A 25,212-nucleotide genomic window follows, 5' to 3' on the forward strand; every position below is an offset into this window, starting at 1 on the left:
AATGAATCTTTTCAATTCATGACTCATATGTGACGTACATCCGCTGTCAAGACACCATTTCTTAATTTTTTCTTTATTATCAGACGTATTTAGGCATGTTTCTTCTAAGCAACATAGACTTGCATTATTTTTATTGACTCGGTCCACTTTTGACCAGCATTCATGAGCTTTGTGTCCTTTCTTTTAGCATTTTAAACAATTAACAATAAAGTTTTTATTTTTGCCACGTTGTCTACTATACAGCGCCTCTTGTTCAGAGTTTTGTTCACTTGTACTAGCTATATTTTTTCTTGCCTCAGCTTCTTCAATTATCTTTATTTTCAAGTTGTCTGGATCTGGTAGATCATCCCTGGATTCTATTGCAATTCTAAAATTTTGAAAAGATTGAGGTAAGCTGTAAAGCATCATAATACTAAGAACATCTTTATTAATTGGTATGTCCATATCTGCTAGTTTATCGACGATATCTATAAATTTATTCAAGTTATTGACAATATTATCACCATCTTTCATCTTCTTCAATTCTTTTAAAACTCTTTTAATAGGCTTGCTTTTCTTGCAGGACCTTTGCTATAATATATGCTTTCTAGCGTATCCCAGACATCTTTACTTGTTTGACAATTTTTAACTTGTTTTAATTCGCCCGGTGATATTATGAGAAATAGCTCGGCTAATGCTAACTCATCTTTTTCCATATAGTCATTCAATGCATCACCTTCTCGCGTTGGTCTCTTAATTTTATTTGAAACATAGCTCCAAAGGCCAAGTTTTAATAGTACGGCTTTTGCATGGATCCTCCGTGTATCGTAGTTTTCTCTTTTCAATTGTACTATGTGCACGTGACTACTCATTTTTCTCTTTTATTCCCGTTTCTGGGCCCATAACCTGTTATATGAGATAGAGCAGAGTATCAGCAGTAGACTATGAGCAAATCAGTGCATTCACCATTATTTAATATAAGAAAACAATTTTATAAATTAATTACAACTTTTTATAAGCATGGACAACGTAATAACTGCTTTGTAGTCATAGTAACCAAAAGACACTAATTTCTTCTTCTATGAGTAAGACTTCTATGATAATAATACACACAATGATATATCTATGGTGGTGTGTGATACGGAAATGGAATATGGCGCAGTAATCAAGGTGAACAGTTCTACCAAACACGTCATAAATGCGGTAAAAGAAACACAATGAAGCTACGTCTCTACGCAACGCCAAATGATATAGCCGTTCATAGATAACGGGATTCCTGATAATACGCGCAGGGTCTCATTTGCTATTTTGTCATATTTGTATTTTGTTCATTACAACAAGCTTGTAAAGGATAAAGATTTTTTTGGCAATAAACGTAACGGAGGTTATTCTTGTAATCGAGTATATTGAAAACTTCTTCTTTTGGTGATTTAAATATGGTATTGTTACCAATGCTCTATATAAATAAAACAACAACAAATAATAGTGTTGCTTGAAATGACCGTTCTGCTTTTATTTCCTCGCTTTTGTCTTTAAAAATACTATTAATATAAATGTTTTATAATTTTTAAAATTCCTTTTCCTTCTGCAATTTCTGTCCTTTTATCATTAGCTAAAATTCTATATACATCAATATTTATATTAATAAATATTGATGTATATAGAATTTTAGCTATCTTCATTTTTCATAACAATATAAAATTATAACCATTTAAGTACTTATATACTAAATTTGCTTGATCCTTTTCCAAATTCCGTTCCAATTCCCAATCCAATCAAATAAATCCTATAACACACTTCCTAACCGTTTTGCAAGGCTGACGCACAAACCGTGCAGGCCAAGAAATGGGAAAAAAAAAAATTGCTTGGATTCTGCATTTTTTTAATATTTATCACTTTTGGTTATATGCTATTGATATTCGTAGTAATTTTGTGCTTCAGAATACATATTTTGATTCATTTTGTATCTGCTTTTAAGTTTGAATTTTGAAATAGTATTATATTAAATAACCCATTATAAGATTATACTGGATGTTGTCTATATAAACTGTCATTAATTGCAATAAGTATTTTTATTAGAAAAAAGAAATTAATATCACTATTGTTGACAAAATATTTAATAATGGTATGTAAGGATATATATTTAATGAATTATACTTTTTATATTAATTATAACCAGAGTTGATTGGTATTATATTTACTTTGTAGCACGGTAGACTTAAAGTTCGAACTTCTGAGGAAGAGAAATATAGGAAAGATAAGGAGAGACAAGAAAAATTAAAAATATTTCAACATGCCATGCGGAAGATTATAAGCAAAGTAAGATTTTAGTGTAGTATGGTTAGCCTAAGCTAAACACTTTACCTGCCAACAGCTAATGTGTTGGAGACTCTAGTACATTGTTGTTAGACTGTTGAACAACAGTTGTCTAGAGATGTGGTTATGAACCTCCCATCATCACTCCATAAATATTGGTATAAATTTGTATATTTAATACGAGATGTGGGAGAGATCACTTAATAATTACAAAATGTTATTATATTTGAAAGAGGAACATCTAGTCAAATTTCTAATATGTAAGTACAGGATTGAGGAAGTTCTCAAATATAAAGGACACCCTCACCCTTTTGTCCCTTTATGTCATTTTCTTCATCACAAAGATCTTGATGGTATGAATAAACTGGTTTTTTCTATTTAGACAACATCTACAAAATAAAATTAGTAAGGTATGTAATTATCTAGTAAAGAGGTAGATAAGTAAAAAAGCATCAATCAAAAAATGTTTTTTACTATCACTTAAATCATATTTCTATTCCTATGAAAAAAACAGCACTTCAGTGTAATACACTATTCTGCCAGAATTATATTATATTATGAGCATAAATACCTAAGATTTATTAAAAAGAAAAAATATTAATGATAATAAATGTAATTCTGAAACAAAATTAGCAGAGAAATCAAAACTACTTGTTTGTTTCGAAGGAATAAAACTATACGTATGACATGCTATGATGGCCGTTTTGACATTTGTCCACTCATGAAGTTTCATATTAATTAATAATTACATTGAAGGAGCAAATTACTGTTCTTTATTGACAATTTTCGAGAATAAATTGACATGTCACATCACTATTATAATATGTGAAAACGGTCATCATAGTGTGCCACTAGTATAGTGTATTTCTTGGCATATAAGTTTCAAGTGTTGTGACTAATTTTCATGTCCTCAACACTGCACCCAATTAGATCACTCCTTTAGTGAGAGGAGTTTAAATCTTCTCCAAGTTATCTTCCATTTTAATGTGCAAGTCTTAATTTTTAATATACTTTTTCTTGAATAACTATTATTTATTTATTGCAATTGAGTTTGTTACTTTGAGATATTTTCTTAATGGAAAAGGAGGAGAAATGAGCATACATGTCATTTTGGGTTAAGTGATCACCACCACCCATTATCTTGCAACACCAGAGCATTCACAGGAGCATTGCAGGCCTTTAAGGAGGGTGTACATAGTTTTTTGAAGGTACCCATGTTGTATTGTCTCAGAAAAACTGCACAAGGAAGCTCATTCCCTAGCTTTGTAGTACATGGAAGAAAGCTCCTTGATAACCACACTGTGGAGGACCACCACACATCCAGATGGTGGGGATGTTAATTTGTGGTGTGTCATGCGAAAGTGGAATTCGGCGGCAGGAATCATACTCCATATGTGGGCAGACCTGCGCTTTGTAGAATAGTGTGAGGCTTACACATTAAGAAATGTGTTTGGACTACATTATTTTGAAATATGGTATTCTCAGAAGCGGGGCCTTAATATATAATGACTGCAGGTTAAATAGGTTTTTAGTTATCAATTGTATGAAAGCAGCTCAAAATAGTTTTTCTCTTAAACTTTGTGTTGCACATTGCCATATGTCGATATGTTTATAAGATTTGAGGTTTATAGAGAAAACAAGGAGAAAAAGATGTTGAACAATTAGAATTAACTGGAAAAGTTTTGGCAAATAATCCGGATATTTATACATTATGGAATATAAGAAGAGAAATCATCGAACATTTAAGGTAAAATTTTATAAATTATAGCTGAGTTTGATATCAGAAATATAGAAATTGATATTGGAAATACACACATCAACAGAATCTAGGGATATCTTAATTTTAAATAATTTACGACTATGATTTTTTTTAAGTTTCCATGAAAAGTATAATATAAACTTTTCATGGAGCCTCTTTTATTCTATTTTCAAAATTTAAAAATAAAAATAAACAAGAAAAAAAATACGGCAGCAAAACTGTTAGTAATTTAATTGATAAAAAGGGATTTTATTGGTTTTTTTTTTTGTGTAACATGACGTGTGAGCTTTAAGAGTCATGTCACGACGTCATTTGAGTCGAGATGAAATGTTACGAGCAGTGGGCATGTTAGAAAATGGTGCTTTTTAACACATTGTGGCTGAGGCTCTTCACACCAGCCTAAATCAAGGTTGTGGTCACGTTGTCGCAGTACTAGGGATGTGGCTGAACAGCACACTTTCTTCATTTGACTGCCAGTAGACAACCCAATAACACAGATGCAACTAGTACAGAGGCTCCAGGCGGACCACCACTGCTGGTGAGCGACCAAACCGTGCGTAGGAGGTTGCATGAAGTTGTTCTTCGTGCTCGTGCTCGTAGACAGCTACGTGTTCCAGCATTGCGACGTGGCAATCGCGGTCGGCGGCTTTCGTGGGCCCGGGAGCATTTACCATGGATTGGTGAACAATAGTCTTTGGTGCTGTTCACCGATGAGTCCCGGTTTGGGTTTCATCCGGAGTCAACGAAGAACACGCGTTTGGAGAACTCCAGGGAGAGTTACCCTCAGGAGGTCGACTCATACCAATACGGGACAATCATGGTGTGGGCAGGCATTTGTCTCGGCGGACGAACACAACTCGTTTGGATCCAAGGTAGCATGACTGCACGAAAATAAAACGAGGAAGTAGTAGAGCCTGTTATTATCCCACACAGAACTCAAATGGGAAAGGAATTTGTAATCATGCACAATAATGCTCCTTCCCATACCGCGCGGCTTGTGTCTGCCGCTCTTCTAGACCATGACATCCAAGTTTTAGATGCCTGCACAGTCGCCAGACTTAAATCCTATCGAGCAAACCTGGGACATGTTACAACGAAAGGGAAAGACATGGACAGACGACGGAACAACAGCTTTTCGAACACTTGCAGAGAACATGGGACCTCATACCGCAGCAAGACATTGACAATTTAATTTTTAGTATGAACAATCGATGTGGGTGTGTAATTACTGTGAGACGCAACACTGACTATTTTTATAAGTATATTAAATAAGAATATTTTATAATTTTAATTAAAATTTAAAGTTTTTTAAGAAGAAATAAAGTTTTTTTTCAAACTAATTTTCTAAGGCAATTAAAAAAATAACAGTTTTAGGTAAAACAAAATAATCACAATTTTTTTTTTTATTTTTTATAAAAGACTTTTATATAGCCTATCATTCTTCCATTTAGTATATTGGAAAATTCTTCATAGATTTTTAGTTATTCAATGAAATATAAAATATTCCTAGATTTCGTTGATGTGTGTATCAAATGGGGCTCATGTTAGTATATTTCTGATTGATAATTGAATGTTATTAATTTGACGGCCATGTTAGAATTTGTTTACCATTGTTATAATATATTATATATTACACATTTTGCTTAATATCAAATAAAATGTTCTCTAAGAATTAATAGAAATGAAAATCCATTACTATTTAAAATGTGATAAATTATGGTATTTAGTATTCATTCCTCTAAGTTTTGTTTATTCACTATGACACGTTTCGAGACAAAATATACAAGGCATCTTCAGGAGCAGTTCACTCGATAAAAACTGGAACAAAAGTGAATTGAAGAACTTATCGGAAGCAACACAAAAGATGATAATTTATAATATTTTAAATAGTAATGGATTGTTGTTATGTTGGGTTATATATACTCTTACCAAAACAAGTGATGAATGAAGCTTTTAGAAAACCTAAATATGTTAAGAAATGTCATTTAGTCGTAACAGTGACATACACATTAGTGTGTACCTAAGGCTGTTGGAATGTGTCCGGCTTGTCACACAGTTTTCCAACCGGTACTTGCAACAAGCTCCTATTTTGCAGCAGAAAATCTGTCTGTATTTTATATTTATTTGTTCTACTTATATCATTCTATTTTTAAATTTTTCAGAAAACTTCAGTCAGATGAAGAACTGATAAAACTCTGTGATTCAGAACTGAGCCTGACGGAATATTGTTTAAAGATGAATCCAAAATCTTATTGTGCTTGGCATCAGCGAGAGTGGATTCTAAAAACAAGAGCAGACCCAGATTGGAAAAAAGAGCTAGAGTTGTGCAATACATACTTGAAATTGGATGAAAGAAATTGTTAGTAATAATATATTTAAATATTTTTTTAAAGAAAAAGTGTTGGAATGAGCAGATGACTCTCTGTGTCTGTAATCTGTGACTTAAGGGTCATAGTTTCTAGTATATACAAGCTACTTTCCGTAACTTGACGTCTACTGTGTATTTCGCCCTCGGTTCAAACCTCTTAAGCTCAGTCTGTTGAATTTCTACGCAGTTGTCTGTTAGTTTCCATACGATGTGTTTTTCCACCGTAAGAGCATAAATAAATCTGAAACACATTGGTATGTAGCGTCCTGGGAACGAGCTGGCGCCTACCGCATGAAAGGCTACGGTATGCGCCATTGCGTTACCGACCCTCTCACGCTGAGATCTTCATGTATCAGTAATTAGACAGTACCTACCTCCTTTGTTTCCAATGTCGTATGGAGTAGATACCATCTGCTTTTGCGACACCTGTTTTGTATCAATGTTGCTTGGATGGTGGTCTTCTTGTATGTCTCGCTCATAGATGGAAGTCAATTAACGATCAATATATCCCGAGCCTATATATCAAAGGGACCTTAGAAGTTAAGTGTAGAGCATATTCCCATCTCCCAACTTCTGTTATTGCTTTCATTAAATAAAACCTATAAATAAATACACTAAAAGGAGTTGTAATAATTGTTGGTGATCTAAATTTAAATCCCATTTACAAATCCTGTGATACGACTATTCTAAGTTAGTTAGTTATTTACTAAATGTTTGTGGACACAATGAAACTAAATTCACAAACTCTTAATGCAATTTTTTGTATTGCTAAATTAAAATATTATACTTAAAATAAACGCAATACTATGAAGTTATAAGTAATATTGACAGTCTTCCAGTAATTTGCTACGACATTACAAATTTTTTTTTTCAATTTATTGCTATCTGAAACTTAAAAAAAAATATATTTGGTGCTTACAAAAAGTCCTTTTATGCGGTTTTGCGCAATTGCTTATTGTGGGGAAAAATATTACCATCCACGCCCATGCGATTACTCTATCTCTCTGACCATGACACAGGCTTTTAGTAGAAGCCATTTTATTAAGGCTGCTCTAAAATTATGTTATACACTTTGCTCTATTTTTGTTTCAAGATGTTAAATAATTAAATAAAATACTGTTGTTTTAGTTCACACTTGGGATTACAGAAGGTTTGTTGTGTCTCACTATAGGCCGCCTTTGCAAGAAGAGTTTAAATACACAACTGAGAAACTACATGATAATTTTTCGAATTATTCTGCATGGCATTATAGAAGCAAAATGCTATTGGAGCTTTATCCAGATTTAGATGGTAATGTATATATTATTTTATATATATATATATATATATATATATATATATATATATATATATATCTATATAGAGATTTTATGTAAGAGATTTCCACGTATATAGTCACTCATCACGATATCTCTGGAACCATTAGGCGTAGAGATTTTAAATTTGGTAGGAATATTCCTTTTGCCGAGTAGAGGTCAGCTAAGAACGGATTTTACGAAATTTCACCCACAAGAGTTTTTTTTAATATGAACGTCTGTCGGGTCAGCTAGTTGTTATATATTATAATATTATAATTCCAATATAGTTTATCACAACCCTAGCACCCATTAGCACACTAATATTTATCATCAGTTTCGCAACTGTATTGCTTGTTAAATTGCAATGAGAGTTCACTTCTCTAGCTCTGTCACTAATATACAAAATGCATGCCTCGTATTTGAATCTTTCTATCTCTAAGGATTATTCTCGAATGATGTCATAAAATGTAGTAACTAAATAATTAAAATAAACAAGTAAATATGCTGTTTATGCAAGCAAGTGATGTCATTCTAGACCTTAGCTTATGAGACATAGGGTCGAGATTCTCTTAAGCTCACAGGTAACCTATTGAGTTTTATGACACGTGTGAAATTTTGACGTAACGCTGGTAATATTATAATTTTGTCTTATTTTTCGTAGTCTCCTCGGCATCCAACGTGTCACGAAATAATTTAAATTTTTACGTTGTGCAATACCATTGTCCACAACAGGAAACTTTTTTTTATGGAATAGGAGGACAAACGAGCGTACGGGTCACATGGTGTTAAGTGATCACCGCCACCCACATTCTCTTGCAACACCAGAGGAATCACAAGAGCGTTGCCGTCCTTTAAGGAAGGTGTTAGCGATTTTTTTGAAGGTACCCATGTCGTATCGTCCCGGAAACACCGCACAAGGAAGCTCATTCCACAGCTTTGTAGTACGTGGAAGAAAGCTCCTTGAAAACCGCACTGTGGAGGACCGCCACACATCCAAATGGTGGGGATGATATCCTAACTTGTGGCGTGTCGTGCGAAGGTAGAAACTTTCGGAGACCAATCAATAAGTAGATTAAAATGTAAAGACATTACTCAGTTCCACACTAAATCCATGTTTAAGTTTATAGTTGTCTCTTTTACATAATGGATGGATAACATGTTGAGCCTCTTTCTGGTTTATGGACCTTAAAGTTAAATTTATATGTATAACGACTTATCTGCGTTTAATTAAATTTCAGGTGGACGACCCATACAGGATAGTCACCACAAACACGAATTAAAGATGGTAGTAAACGCAGTTTTTACAGACCCTGACGACACAAGTGCCTGGTTTTATCAAAGATGGTTGTTAGGTAAATTTGCTTACATAATATTTAATTTATTATTGAGATTCTTGCCGACTCTTCTCAACAAAGAAGCTTTACGTATCAGTGGTAGCATAATAAATTGACTACTTTCTTTGACTTCAATCAATACAACCTTAAATTTGTTATAATAATATTAAACTGAAAGGTTGCAAGCAATCTTCAAATCTTCTAAGAGTGTTCCACAAGGTTTTAATTTCAATATTGTGTGATGAGTTTGTTCGGTGGTGATACTACTCTAGTTTTAAAAAAAAGTGACACACAGATAGTAACTTCCTTGTATAAGCCATTTTTTACAATTACTTCAATCCACTAGATTTTGGCGAGATGGCACGTCCTGGGGATGCCTCGTGTAGAGGCGGGGCACGTGTCGAATTGTTTAAAAACAAATATTGGCGGAGTTAACACTAAAGAAAACTTAAATCATTTGTATAATTGACTATTAACAACTAGATCGCGTATTTAAAATGGCCGAGCCGCGTTTTATATACATTATTTTTACAGATAAAATTAAAACAATCACCCTATTTTGTGGCAGTAATGTTCGAAGTATATTGTGCACGCTCATAAGAAGCTCATTCATTATAGTGGTATTTCGTCGGATATGTATATTGATTAAGCAATTGACTTATAACTCAAAAAGTCTAAGCAACATGTACTAATTTAAATTTTAGGATGGTTTTTCACATTATAACAGTGTATTTTATGTTTATAATAATATTTTAAGGGTCCTATGATGTAAAAATAACAGCTGTTGTCTTTATAAGTTCTTTTAATAACAGAAATTAACAATATTAGAATATACTGCAGAAACTAAGGTACATAAGCAATTAAACATTTTTTTTTAACAAAATTAAATTTCTAAAGAAAATGAATTTATTGTGAAAGAATAGGATAATTTAATACAAAGTATGGCCTCCTCTGATATGCAGAACTTGTCGGCAACGATTATTCATTAAATTAATGAGACTGTTTATGTCATCTTGCGGTATTCGCTCCGAATGGAATTGTTGCAAATCCTTCAGCTGTTGGGTTGTTATCACTCCGTCCAAGTCCTTCAAAACACGTCTCTTCAAACACGTCGAAGCATGTTCCATGCGTGCTTGATGGGGTTGAGGTCTGGCGATTGTGCAGGCCAGGGCAATACCCGGATGTTCTCCGTTGCCAAGTATTGATTGGTTCGCCGAGCTGTATGTGAACGCGCATTGTTATGCATTAACGTAAAATTGGAGCCAAAGGTCTGTGCAAATGGATGGACATAATGTCTGAGAATATCCTCAACGTAATTTTCAGCGTTCATGTTTCCATTTACAAAAAACACAGTTCGCCTGTTCTTCATAATACCCGCCCATACCATCCACTGTATGGACGAACTTCCTGAATGCACCTGAGCCTTTCAGTATTTCGGGGCCGACGGTACACTCGCACCCTTCTTGTATCAGGCCTAAACCCGAATCGCGACTTATCGGAAAACATAATTTTATTGTTCTTGGGTCCATGTTTTGCGTTCTCTACACCAATTATTTCGACGAGCGCGATTCCCGTGACGTATCGATGGTCACCTAATTGGGCATCGCGCTCGTAGGCCGTACTCATGCAGTCGATTTCGCACAGTTTGGGGACTTACATCAACACCACTTGAATTTAGTAACCTCAAACTTATCTCTCGAGCGGTTAACATCGGCTGGCGTCTTGCAGTCAGTTGTATGTACCGGTCTTGCCGAATGGTTGTACTCCTTTTACGGCCTGAATGCTGTTCAGCGGGTTCCCTAGTATTATTAAAGCGCTGCCAAAGACGACAAATAACACTTCTATCAATGCCAAAATGCCGAGATACATGAGATTGATTACTTCCCGCTTGCAACATCCCTATAGCTCTTTGCATTTCATTTGCCGTCAAATGGCGTCGCTCCATGACGTAAAGAATATCTGAAAATTCAATTTTGTCGCTAACTTTAAATAAAGTTAGCGACAAAATCGAATGGTTGGTAAAATTATAAAATCAAGACTAAACGTAGAAATAAAAACGCACTTAAATTCAAACAAATTCCCTTTCATTTAATTTTATGAAAAAAACAAAACATAATCGAATTTTTTTTTTACAACCAGCCAGTATGCCATCCATAACAAAAAAGGTTTACATACCTATGCACTTTGAGTGAATAAAGACTTAGAAATTAATTAATATAAATTGTAAATTTGTACTATCATGCAAGTTGCTTAGACTTTTTTGATCTATGTATGTATTTAGGAAAATGATGAAAAACGTCAAGTTAGTTTTGTTAATTTAATAAAATAAGTTAAAGTTAAATTAAATTTTTTACTGAACACTTTGCCATTGCGTAGCGTTGTATCCAAAGCGCGGTCAAAACACAACTGAACGAAAACTCTGCCTAATAGTCGCGTAGGCAGAGTTTTGCCCCAGACAGTTTTTGAGCGTAATTGTAAGTCTAGTTGTTTATTGTACGTCAATGCAAAACGGGGGTCTACGGCGCTTATTTCTATCGTCAAGTCTAATTGTGTAACCGTTTGTAGGGTACCGTAGCTAGTGAAATTACTGGGCTATTGATACTTAGCATCTTTGTCTCAAAGTGTCGAGCGCAATTATTTAGGTGTCCCTCAGTTTTTTTTTCAAGAATGCTTAGTGGCACTGCATTGTAATAGGCAGGGTGTATAACTTGTATACAGTTAGGAAATATTACTACTTATATTTACGAATCTAAAATTCTACTAAAGTAACCTAAGCCCAAATTAACTGCCATCTTGTTTTGTTTCAGGTGCTGTTAAATCAATTACACACCTTGTTGTGTTCACTTTGACACCAGTTAGAACGACAATTGCTTTCAATTGCCATGTAGATAAACCCTATTTAAATGCTTGCATACAGTTATATATAAACAATGAGTTAGTCAAAGGAGAATTTGTATCAACTGGGAATTGTGAATATGATGATTTGTGGATTTACAAACACGGTTATCCAATTGATGACAATTTACATGCTATAAGGGTAAGTATCTTAATACCTAGAATGTGTTAATTATCACAGATAATTTTGATGACCGAATGATAAGAATCGGATTAGATCGATTTTCATTAGAACAAAAGAGAAAAAGAGCAAAAGAGAGCTGTTCGTGCTATATATAAGCTTGGTTCTAGACAGTCTGTCAAAGAAAAATTTAAAGAAATAAATATAATGCCTGTTCATTGTCGGTACATTTATGAAAACTTAATATACGTTCACAAAAATCGTCACCTTTTTGCTCTTAATAGTGATTTTCTTTATTATAACACTAGAAATAAGGGATTGCTTGTAACTAATTCTAGTAGGCTTCATAAGATACATAATAGCTTTAAGCTATTACTCCACAGCTGAAAATCTAAGTGATCGGACAAACTGGTACTAGATTATGATTATTTTATAGCAATAGCAATGAAAGTACAATATTGTATATTTTTATTTAAAAAAAGAATGCTGGGAGAGTTTTTTGCGCCGCCTCTTCTCTCTCAGAGCGCCATTTGTTTCCGAAGCGGTAGTAGTATCTAGTACATTAGAAATGACATCAAAAAGAATTCTAAAGGAATCAATTTTGAGAAAATAAATGCCTTTTAACCCTCTGGTTGGTTATAGTCGCACATTTACGCTGTCGCCACCCGTGTAACAATTACCTACCAATGAAAACTTTCAGTGGCAATTTTTTGCGCTCATTTAGTTCACCAAATGATATATCTAATATATAAAATTCTCATGTCGCGGTGTTTGTAGTGAAACTCCTTCGAAACGGCTTGACCGATTCTCATGAAATTTTGAGTGCATATTGGGTAGGTCTGAGAATCGGACAACATCTATTTCTCATCCCCCTAAATGTTAGGGGTGGTCCACACGAATTTTTGTTTTTTAATTTTTTTTACTTTTTTTGATTGTGAGTCAGCATTTAAAAATACATACAACTTCAAATTTTCACCCATCTACGATCAACAGTAACTTTTGTATCGCGATTTTAATATCGGCAATACAACATTTGCTGGGTCAGCTAGTACTATACTATACTTTACTATACAAATACGTTGTTTGTTGTTTATAAAAGCATATAATATATTGTCTGTCTTATCATCTAAAAAAAATACTGGATTAATTCAATTACTTATAGATCTACATCATCAAGCTGATTTTTTTACACAATCTGAAAGTTTTTTTTAAATCGAAAAACACTTGAACGACGAAGGTGATGATTTTGTAGACGGTTTGATTGATTAGTTGAGTCTAATTTAATCTTTATTCCTTTCAGATAGACCACACTATAAGCAATACCGAGACTGAAACATTATATTGTGAGAAATATATGCCTTGTTTTTATGTTGGAAAAAATAAAATAAATTTTCAGCACAATTACGCTGAGCCGGTCTTAAAAGAACTCAAAGAGCAGTTAATTTCACTACGTCAGTTACAAGAGCTGGAACCTGATAGTAAATGTGAGCAAAATAATATCTGTCATAGTTTTGTGTTGTCAAACCCGCTCCACATTCACCCGAATGTGGAATTGATTCATGTTATATTCATAGGTTCGCTTTGTACTCGGATTTTTGTCATGAACAACTGCAAAAAACCAGAAGCTGACCTTTGAGGTCAGACTCTGCTCGAAGCTTGGAAGTCCTAAAATTGTATAAAATTAAATGTTTCAGGGACGGTTCTCACAACGACATTCTTTTTGTGGTGCATCAATAGCAGTGAACACCATGAAGAGATTCTCAAAAATCTGACCACATTGAAAAGAATAGATAGTCAGCGAGCTGGTTATTACAGCGATTTGATTACGAAGTGGAGTATGGAGAAGTTACTCCCAAATTATTTCGAACAGAAATGCCTTGATTATAAACTTGATTGCGACTATAAGATAACAAGTCTACCTCACTTACAGTATTTTAGTTTCTGTGTGAATGTGGATTTGTCTAATCAGGATTTAACTTCTAACTGTCTACCAAGCCTTATCAAACTACAACATTGTAAGGTAATATATTTTTAATTCCATTTCGTGATTTTCTTAAACGATAAAACAGAACCATTCATTCCTACAACCAGTTTGGTTTCATCCAGTGCTTTTGTAGTAACAGTTGTAAAAGGAATTTGATGCAAAAAATAAATTAATATAAAAACTGTTTTGTTTGGTAAGTAGGTAAGTCAATTTTAACAATTACTCATTATGAAAATTTCTTAAATTATTATTAATTTAATTTATTACTTTGCGGAAATCCATAATTATACAAATTATTTAAGTTTTCTTTAGTGTTAATTCCGCCAATATTTGTCTTTAAAACAATTCGACACGTGTTTCGAGACTAGACGAGCAGTCTCGTGCCAGATTTTGGGAGACAACACGTCCTGAGGATGCCTCGTGTAGAGGCGAAACACGTGTCGAATTGTTTTAAAGACAAATATTGGCGGAATTAACACTAAACAAAACTTAAATAATTTGTATAATTACTCATTATGACAAAAAATAGGGTAACTTCAATTGAATTTCTTCCTCTTTCCACTAAAAGTTACAAACAATAAAATAAAAAAATTATAATATCGAGTGTGGCCTCCACTGGCTGAAATAATTGCTGCAATTCTTCGTAGTATGCTTTGGATGATATTTTTTATGAGTTCTTTGGCAATACGCTCCCATTCGGCCGTAATAAATGCATCCTCCGAAATGGCTAAACCGATTTGTATGAAATTTTGTGGTCCTATCGGTCTGAGAATTGGCCAACATCTATTTCGCAGACCACTTAATGATAAGGTAGATAATTTTTATTTTAATAATTTCAACATTAAGAAATACATACAACTTCAAATTTTCACCCGTCTACGATCGACATCTATTTTTGTATCGCGATTTTTATATTATTCTGTTCCATCCGCAGATCCGCAATAGTTGCAATATATAGATAATATTTGTGGTACGATAAATTTTCATGTATAGTTTATAATAACAATTTACTTTAATTTCTTTTTTCTCAATTTAAATTAATATACATCCCTCATGAGAACGAAGCCAGTCTCTCATACACTTTTCATATTTTTTTGGTTTTATTTGTAAACAAATGAATAGATTTTAATGAAACCTTATAATATAGCTTACACATAGGCTGTAATTTATAAAGATACACTGTGAATTATCCAAGATTATACGATAAAATCCCCTCCGCTGAAATCGTAGTCTTGGGTGATTTCAATGGGCACAATGCCGAATGGCTTGGATCACGTACCACAGACTACGCAGGGCGATCTGTGCACAATTTTGCATTCGGACAGACCATAGTCTGTCCGAATTGGTTGAGTCACCAACGCGGCTCCCGGATATGGATAGCCACATGCCGTCCTTATAAGATCTTCTGACTACTCATCCCCATAGTTACCAGGTCTCTATCGACGCCCCTCTCGGAACGTCCGACCATTGCCTGGTCAGGAGTGTAGTGGCTATCCGACGCCGACGTCGCAAACCACCAGCGACCCGCCGCGTTTGGCACTACAACTTACCCGCGTAGATTTCAGGGTAACAATTCAAGCAATGCCGTAACAGGAGCAGGGTTTATAGTGTAATGCAAACTTTGAATCCGGATTGTGCCGGACAACTATTCTATTGCAGCTGTTCGTTTCGATTCCAGCGGCCGAATTCCAACTCGTCAACATGCCAAAATACCACCCGCATCACGTTGACGTTTGGAATTCCACAACCGCGCGTTTTGCAAGAAATTACCACACCACTTTGTTGAATCAATTACCGGCTGCTGTTATCCCTAACCGATACGACTTAGGGACACTCAAGAAAAGAGCATACTCCCACCTTAAAGGCCGGCAACCCATATCCCTACACTTGTTGCGGATGTCCATGTATGGTTGCCGCACCACTCCCATCCCGTGAGGCTCTTGCCTGTTTGCCTGCTCTTATATAATAAAAACTCTGCCATTTCTTGAATTATTATTTACTTTATTTTCTCTTGCTTTGATATATTTAATATATTTAAACTATATATAGCTATAGGTCTATATTGGTATTGTATTCTGTACTCATTTGATACCCATTAATTATTAAGAGGCTTGTAAAACAATATTTATGTAAGTAGGTAACTACAGTGCCATCTTGCTGATGGCTATATTGAATTAGGGATTTTTTCAAAGTGTTCTCTATTCTTCTAGCCAAGCTATCATTTGATACCTATTCATCATCAGTACCGATTAATATCATATTAATTTATCAACAGGAGTGGGCAAAATTATAAACTTGACCCAAAAAAACAAATAGGATGAGCTACATAAAATTATTTAATATGTAACATAATATGGTCTTAGTTTTTAAAAAATATTATATTTTTTATAAATAGTCAATTTTGGGATAGCAAAAGCTTCATAAATGTTCTTGAATAAGTCAAATAGGTAGGGTACCTACCTTACTGTTGATTCTATACAAAACATATATATTGTATAGATGGAATGTGAAACATTTATGCTGCAAGGATCAAGTCTTAAGAAAAATGTTAAAAGCCTAAATAAACATATAAAAAGTTGATGTCATTCAGTTTCTTTTTAAATATGTTTTCAATACTTATTTAATGAAAATCTTTTTCAGGTCCTCAATTTATCCAACAATAAATTAACGTCAATAATTGGATTGCCAGAATTGAACTTAGAAGAATTAATTATTACAGGAAATGTTCTGAATATTGAAGAGGTTGAAATGTACCAATTGGAACACTTCAGTATTATGATTTTCTTTTAATTACATGAAAATGCTTATTAGAAAGATTTTTGTACTTTTATGCATATGTTTACCAAATATCTAAAACTATTTATTATTACATTAAAAGGTATATTAGTGCACATAAGTTTTACTTTTGTATAGTTGATTTATTACTTATTCTATGTAAATAAAATATAGTATTATATATTGTTCACTTATTTCTATCTACAAAAAGTCTATAACCTTAATTTAATTTTGCTCACTGAGATTCAAGGTTTTTAATATAAGATTTCTAATAAAGATCATTCCAACATCTCCATCCCATTGAAATTTACCACAAGTATCACACAGAAGACAATATTTGTCACTATTGGATTGATAATACTGCAACATTTGGTGAATGTTATCCATATCTATGACAGTACCTTTGTCTGTCTTACATTGTGGTTTTTTACTTGGAATTGGTTTATGTGTGATGTATGCCTCATCACTGTCTGAATCACTTAAAAAGATATCCAAATATTCATCTTCACTGATATGTGTTGGGTGGTCAGATGAAGATGCTTCTACTTTAGATTTGTGATAAATATCAGCAAGCTCATTAGAATTCATTTTAATATGATTGATACCATTGCATTGAACACACCGTGTTCCTAAATCCGATTCGTAAATATTAACTTTAAATGTGGTTATAATTCTTTTTATTTGATCTTGAATGGTTAGTTTTCCTATATTCAATATAGAATTTTGTGAAAATTGTGGTTTTGATGAACATTTTAGTTTCACAGTTAATATAATTCTATCTTCTGCCAAAGCAAAATCATTAGCTTCATGCCACAGCATATTAGATGGCATAACTACTGTATCAAATCCACAATATCTTAAATAACTCAGCAAATAGGAAAGCTCCCGCTCCACTAGAATCTTTAGATCTTTCACTTGTCTTTGTTCTATATTTGTTGGTGGAGGAAGCCCTGCCGTTTTAGATTTTTTAGAATGTTTTGATTTCTTATCAATCATAATGTCATTACAAATAACTTCAAAATCAATATTTTGTTCTGCACATAATTTTTTAAAATATGTATAAATTTCTAAGAGAACATAAGCATCAAGGGCTGCATAATTTATTTGTGTGGTCCTTAGAGGCCTTAGCTCCCAATTTGAACATTGTTCTGATTTTTCCAGTGGTACACCAAAACAACTCTCAACAAGAGAACTTAAACCTTTACCACTCACATCATTAGACCTTGGTAAAATAAGACCAGCATCAACAAGACCTTTCCATAATCCAGCCAGATCCAAAAAACCTGCTCCTTTAGTTTTGATGTTTTGTAATCCAACTATAGAGACCTTCATTTCTTTTAAATCTTGCTCAATACCAAATCCTAATTTTATTATTTCATCATTGTCTAGAAAGTGTTTGTTGAATGTGTACCAAAAACTTGCATATTTTTTATCATTTAAAATTAATGTGTCTATTAGATAGACACAGGAAAATGTTGCCACTTGAATGAGGGCAACCTGTGATTGGGCAGCCCCAAAAGATGGTTTCCACTCACAATCAATACTGACCATTTCACATTTTTCTAATGTGGACATAATGTCATAAAACTGTTCACCATCACTGACCATTATAATACTATTTGCAGATAGTGGATATTTATAATATTGTTTGGTAGCAATTTCTTGTGACTCCCAAACTTCTTCTGTGGTTTCTAGAATATTTTCTGGTATGACTGTAGGTCTTAATGTTGAAGGTAAATCATTTTCAGATATGTTTAAATACTTTGCCCATTTCAATGCTTCACTCTGGTCAAACTCCATCAACATATATATAAAGTCAATTCCAAATCCTTCACTATTTTTTAAATTATCTTTTACTAAATCATCCCAAACTGATGCACTTACTTTATGCTCTACATATTTTTGATTTATTAAATATTTTAGTCCCCCAGCTGTGCGATTTCGACTCAGGTTCTGGCATGTTTCAATTGGAATATTGAATTTGTTACATAGTCTGGCAACATACTTTCCCAATGGTTTGTAATGAATTTTATTGTATTTAATATTATTAACTTTATTATTTTCCAAAAATATTTGCACATAATTACGAATTTTACAATTCCTATCCAAAAGTGAATCAAGGAAATGTATAAGTGGAAGAACCTGACTTGGAGAATCAGTGAGATATTCATTTATAACACTCAAACGATCCTGTAAGAAGAGTGGGAACAGTAATGTCTCAATTGGGATGTCATCATATAGTTCTAAGTCACTTACAATCTGAATTGCTTGTTTGCGATTATCTTTCTCCATCATTTCATATATAATTGGTAAAATTTTATCCTTAATTGTTTTCAGATGAAAAGTCTTAATAATTAAACCAAGAAAGTGTCGGTTCTTTTGCATAATAGCAATGTGAAAAGCAGGTAACTTAAATAAGTCATCAGGTGCTTTACTAAGTGTTTGAGACCACTTGAACACAGATTCAATTATGAAATAAGGCAGACTCATGGGATTACTATCCTTATATTCTGGGCATTTAATCACACAAATTAGTGCTATTTTATAAGGATTGTCAAAATCAAATATTTTTTTGAAAAGATCATCAACAATTGAGCTCTTCTTCCATGGCTTCCAAGTTGTTTGGAGGTTTTCCAACCAATTTTGAACACTTTTATCAATATCTACATCAAAACCAAATTGTTTTAATGAATCTTCCATTGAAGGCACTATTTTTATGGATTGATTGTTGCTTGCTAGCTGACGTAAAGTCATCTCTAATGTGAATATTTAAGGAGTATGATATGAATAAAATAACTATCCCAACCTCCGGAAATTCTGAATGTTCAACAATTTCCGTAATAATAAAACAAAACAATGTAAACTATTATTCACCTATTTGACGTTATTTGTTAAAAAAAATAATTTTGCTAACTCAACACAATAAGTACATAATGAATGTTCGTAGTAGTCACAGAAGTCAGAACACTTAGAAGAACGAGTAGTATTCTCTTTGTACCTAACTATTGTTTCATTTTTTTCTATACGCCTATATACATAGACCAAGCACAGTAACTAGACTAATTGATAGCTTCCGTCTCACTCACACGAGAAAAAGAAAATCTTATGCGAGTCTTATTTAAAGAAATGAGATAGAGTGTTTAGATTTTTTGTTTCGCCATACGTGCCGGTTTTTTCAAGGTCAGCCCCGGTGTGGTAAACAAACTTGACAGCGCTGCATAGATATTTTGTTTACTTTTATTTGCGTATATAAAAATAAGCTATTATTGCTGTGAAACGTGTAAAATATCCACCATTTATTTAAAATCAGTGACAATTTTAAGTAGAATCGAAGGAAATATGGCGCGATGTTGTGTTTTACGATGTAAAAGTCATAGTGAAAGAACACTTGTGTTATATTATGTACCTATTTGTATAGGATATTATGTGTCTCATGTTGGCCACGCCAAACTAATGTCTAGTTACTATACTTTGTCTATGCCTTTAAGTAGAGTCTCGACTCTAGACCGTTCACTGTTTATATTCTCTTTGGTTCAGGAAAAGCGCGGGAACTCTTGGTTGCTTAGGGCGGTCTTTTTAACTATAAAATTAAATATTTCTATTATATTGTATATCATCCTCATATTTTTGAAAAGTATCTAAGTATTTGTATATGTTTATCATTTAATTTGTTTAGTATAAGTAAAAGTCTATATATTTAGTGATTTAGGTTTGTGCTAAGAGATGTCGAAAAGGCGGAAAAAAACCAAGCCGGAACGAGATAAAGGTGAGTCTATTTTAGATTCCAACTCTGAAAGTTGCGAATACTCAGATTCGCGTACAGCATTGGAAGACCACAAGAACTTTTATTTGCCATATAGGGTGGCCGACTATTGTCGCCGATATCCGGAAGACGCAGGTGCCGGTCATGAATTTATAGTCTTCATAGAGTGTCACTGAACAGCCATTATCAGAACATTATCGCGTTTCATTAAAGGCATTAAATATCTTAAGAAACTCAACAAATATAAGATAGGAGTAGTGTTTGAACGACCCAATTTGGCTAATACATTCCTAGACAACACGACATTTTTAAGGGAACAAAATATTAAGGCGTCCATCCCAGCTGATGCCACTGAATTGTCTGGAGTGATTTCCTCCGTACCCATTGATATGTCCAACAAAAAAATTTTCAAATCTTTGTCAAGTACAAAAAAATTATTTCTGTTCGGCGTATAATGAAAAAAAACAAATCCGAGAGTGGTTTTATATTACAACCTACACAGGCAGTCATTATTACCTTTGCGTCATCTACTTCACTCCCAGATTACGTTCACTTAAAGATGTGGCGTCTACCAATGCGACCTTATGTGCCGCCAGTTAAGCAGTGTTTCCGATGCCTTAGGTTTGACCACTTGGCTAAATTCTGTAAGAATACTCAACATTGCTCAATCTGCACTGAAAATCATTCATATAAAGAATGTACTATACCTATTGACAAAGCAGTATGTGTGCACTGTAAAGGTAACCATCTTGCAGTATCTGGTCAATGCCCTATAAAACAAAAAAAGGTATTGGATAGTAAAAATAAAAGTAAAACACCATTATCCGATTTATTTAAACATCCAACAAACTTTCCATCACTCAATAAGACAGAGAACACACGAGACATCATTAATTTAATTTTATCCAATCCAGCAGCAATGTACCTAATCACAGAATCAATAATCAAAGTCATTTCACTAAATAAAACACAGAATCAAAGCATTAGCTCACACGCAATTAGTTCAGCTATTAAAGATACCATACAAATTAAAAATAAAACGTCACATTCAACTGTCACAAACTTAACATAGTACAATGCTCAAAGTCTGTTGAGTAACAGACTTGAGCTTCAAAACCTTCTTTATGAGCAGGACATACACATAGCACTTATATCAGAAACTTGGCTTAAACCAAATATACAGTTTTCTATCAGAGGTTCTACAATACTAAGAAATGATTGTGGTAATGATCACAATGGTGTAGCAATTTTTGTTAGAAATGGCATTTATTTTCAAAAGTTAGAAACATTTTCTGATGACTCCTTGCAAAATGTAGCAATCAAAATTAAATACAAACAAAAAGACATCTCAATTGTTAGCTTTTATAGTCCTGTCCTGGCAACAGTGTACCTAACTTTGACAAATCTAAATTTAATAGACTGTTGCATAGTATTCCAAAACCACTAATAATTGCTGGTGATTTTAATGCTCACCATACCATTTGGGGTTGTAATAGAACCAATTCTAGAGGTAGAGACATCATGGATGTAATGGACGATAATGACTTAATGCTCTTAAATAATGATCAACCAACTACAGTGGACACTAATTCTTGGAGACCAAATGGACTAGATCTAACAATAATATCATCTTCATTATTCCTGTGCTGTGAATGGCAAGTTCATCAGGACTCTTTGGGCAGCTATCACTTGCCTACAATCACAAAATTTTCCATGGTAGTGTCGGAAACTGAATCTTCTTCAATTCCATCCAACATACCTCCACACAGTAATCTGAAAATAGTAAATTGGGACCAATATGAGAACTTAGTAAATGACTTGTTAAAACAATTTGATATAAATAATTGTAATCTACAAGAAGTCTTACAATAACTTCTGTTCCATAATTCTTAGAGCGGTAGAAAATTCAGTACCTAAAATCAACTACCACTGTAACAATATTACTAATCTACCTAAAAGAAAGCGACAACTTCCCTGGTGGAATGGGCAATGTACTAAAGTGGTAGAAGATTGCAAACAGGCTTATCTGTTATTCAAATCAAATTGCAATATCCAAAACTACATTCATTTTAAGCAAGCTCAAGCAAAGAAAAAAGGAAATTAAGACTTGAACGTCGTAAATCCTGGACAGATTTTTGCTCCACCATAAATAGGTTAACACCAATGAAACAGATTTGGACAAAAATGAGGAAATTTAAGAATTTATATTCTAATAATAATTGTTTCTCTAGCAATAATTGGATATCCAACTTTTTACACAAATATACTCCAGATACAATACCAAATTTGACAATTATTCACAATAATCATCCTTTAAATAGCATCAACTCTTTTATGATCCCCCCTTTTACTATTGAAGAATTAAAAGCTAGTCTATCATCAAGAAAGGACTCTGCATGTGGTTTGGATTGGCTCTCCTATAAAATGTTTAAACTCCTAAACTCTTCTAACTTAAATAAGTTTCTAAAAATATTAAATCTCCTATGGAAGAACTACTATTCCAGAAGAATGGAAAACAGACTGTCTAATTCCAATTTTAAAGCATGGGAAAGATTCTAGTTCAGCTGATTCATATCGTCCTATCACACTAAGCTCGTGTGTTGGTAAAATTTTTGAACAATTAATAAAACAGAGATTAATATTTTATATTGAAAGTAACAACCTCTTACCTAATAATCAATTTGGATTTCGATGTGGTCGTTCTGCTTGTGAGAGTATACGGCATTTATGTCTTGACATCCATAGTGCCCAGATTGACAATAAGATATTGGCTGGTGTTTTTTTGGATGTTGTAGGAGCATTTAATTATGTTGATTTAGAACAATTATCATCCATTCTTCTATCCTTAAATGTCCCTGAAAAAATAGTTAGTTGGATATTCAATTTCTTGCATGGTCGTAAACTTTATGTTAGAGTCAATAACCAATTAATAGGTCCTCGATATTCAAATGGAGGTGTATCGCAGGGCGAAATTTTGAGTCCATTGCTCTATATAATCTACATAAATCAAATAAATATTGTGTTGGGTAAAAGAGTTTCTAACCTCCAATTTGCTTATGATCTAGTAGTGTATAGTTCAGGACTTAATTTATCAAATGTTGTGTTAGATCTTAATGTAGCACTCAAAAAATTGGAGCTTTATTTTCAATATCTTAGTCTTGAGGTCAGTATTGACAAAAGCAAAGTAGTAATATTTTCAAAGCATTCTATAAGAATAAGAGATGCAAAAATATATTATGGTACTCAGGAAATTTCAATAGATAATTCAATAAAGTTTTTAGGAGTTACGTTTTTAAGTAATTTTAGATGGCACAAATATGTTGAAGTATTAGAAAATCGAGCATTAAAGGCCTGCAATATTCTGAAATCATTAACTGGTACATATTGGGGTGCAGACCCACGCATCTTGCTAACACTATATAAGTCATTAGTTCGTAGCCATTTTGAGTATGCCTTCTTTTGTTATGGTGGAGTAATTACATTAGTGAATAAATTAGAAAAAATACAAAATAAATGCTTAAGGATCATAACAGGCGCTTTTAGGTCTACTCCTATTATATCATTACAAGTAGAATGTAATATTCCCCCACCAGCTCTTAGATTCAAATATCTACAAACAAAATTCTTTCTCAAATTAACTTCTATTAATAATCATCCACTCCTATTAAAGATACAGGACTATATTAACCAAACTGACAATAATTCCTACTATCAAGTAGAAGGCATCTCTGACTTGTTACATTTTTCTTGTGATCATAATCTATTTTCTAGTATTCTTTGGCCATGTTATTTAAATTGTTATAATTCAAAATATACACCTATTAAAATAATTATTAATGAATCATTAAAATATAAGGAAGATGTATATAGTATGCTGTCAGAGTGACAAAATTATAACCAACTTTATACTGATGGATCTAAAAGTAATACTGCTGTCTCTATGGCAGTTTATGACATACAACTGCGGAGTGGGTTTGGTCATAGGTTAAATACCTTGGCTAGTATATACACAGCAGAATGTGCTGCCATATATGCTGCTCTAGAATATATTGGAGAACAGTCATATAATAATTGGATTGTTATAACGGATAGCATGAGTGTTTTATTTTTATTTATTTATATATTTAGAAACAAACAGTCACATACATATTCAGGTTTACAAAGAAATGTTAGTACTGAATTAGACCTACAGTTTCCTTAAAATTAATATTTTATGACAATTAAGACTAAAGTACAGCAGAGAAAAATAAGTTATACAAAATAAAAATAAAAAGAGGCACTAGTAAAAAAAAATGTTAATAATAAACTAAGATTTACTAAATTACTTACTTACTTATTTACTAAATTATAAAAAAAAAAATGTTGTGGTTAAACAGTTATAATCGTTCAAATCTCACTTTTTCTTAGCACAGTTAGTATATTCTTTTTAAAACTGGACAAGGTTTCTTTAAAAATATCTAAGTCAGCAAGTTTTCCATTAAGAAGTCGACAGGTCCGCCTTATATAACTATTTCCAGCATAGCATGTCCTACTTTTTTTAACTACGAACAAGGGTTTACTTCGACAAGTACGTATATTTCTTTTGGGGACTTGAAAACTAAAGGCCTGTAGTAATAAAGG

General features: G+C 33.2%; 2 protein-coding genes across 3 annotated transcripts; one reads left to right on the forward strand and one right to left on the reverse strand.

The window, feature by feature from the left end:
* Nucleotides 1-1,184: 1,184 nt before the first annotated feature.
* Nucleotides 1,185-17,010, forward strand: LOC126968922 (geranylgeranyl transferase type-2 subunit alpha). 2 transcript variants are annotated; one of them, XM_050814122.1, is made up of 10 exons: nucleotides 1,185-1,418; nucleotides 2,188-2,298; nucleotides 3,927-4,042; nucleotides 6,217-6,413; nucleotides 7,551-7,712; nucleotides 8,959-9,072; nucleotides 11,862-12,091; nucleotides 13,371-13,554; nucleotides 13,765-14,090; nucleotides 16,695-17,010. In XM_050814122.1, exons 1-10 carry the CDS (start codon nucleotides 1,416-1,418, stop codon nucleotides 16,842-16,844), a joined length of 1,593 nt encoding a protein of 530 aa, XP_050670079.1. In that variant the 5' UTR covers nucleotides 1,185-1,415; the 3' UTR covers nucleotides 16,845-17,010. The 2 variants fall into 2 exon arrangements, with proteins under 2 accessions (XP_050670079.1, XP_050670078.1); XM_050814121.1 differs by lacking the exon at nucleotides 1,185-1,418 and adding an exon at nucleotides 1,832-2,104.
* LOC126968903 (exonuclease mut-7 homolog) lies at nucleotides 16,373-19,724 on the reverse strand. The gene has a single exon (XM_050814062.1). It carries the CDS (start codon nucleotides 19,581-19,583, stop codon nucleotides 17,055-17,057), a length of 2,529 nt encoding a protein of 842 aa, XP_050670019.1. The 5' UTR covers nucleotides 19,584-19,724; the 3' UTR covers nucleotides 16,373-17,054.
* Nucleotides 19,725-25,212: the final 5,488 nt, after the last annotated feature.

This window comes from Leptidea sinapis, chromosome 17, assembly GCF_905404315.1.
Source record: "Leptidea sinapis chromosome 17, ilLepSina1.1, whole genome shotgun sequence".
NCBI classification, from domain to species: domain Eukaryota; kingdom Metazoa; phylum Arthropoda; class Insecta; order Lepidoptera; family Pieridae; genus Leptidea; species Leptidea sinapis.

What these genes read in the sequence shown, in the direction of transcription:
- LOC126968922 (XM_050814122.1), top strand. An exon ending in GAAATCATCGAACATTTAAG is followed by an intron (nt 4,043 to 6,216) that starts GTAAAATTTTAT and finishes TAAATTTTTCAG; the next exon opens with AAAACTTCAGTCAGATGAAG. An exon ending in TTATCAAAGATGGTTGTTAG is followed by an intron (nt 9,073 to 11,861) that starts GTAAATTTGCTT and finishes GTTTTGTTTCAG; the next exon opens with GTGCTGTTAAATCAATTACA.
- LOC126968903 (XM_050814062.1), bottom strand. Translation starts at nt 19,583, where the DNA reads ATGACTTTACGTCAGCTAGCAAGCAACAATCAATCCATAAAAATAGTG.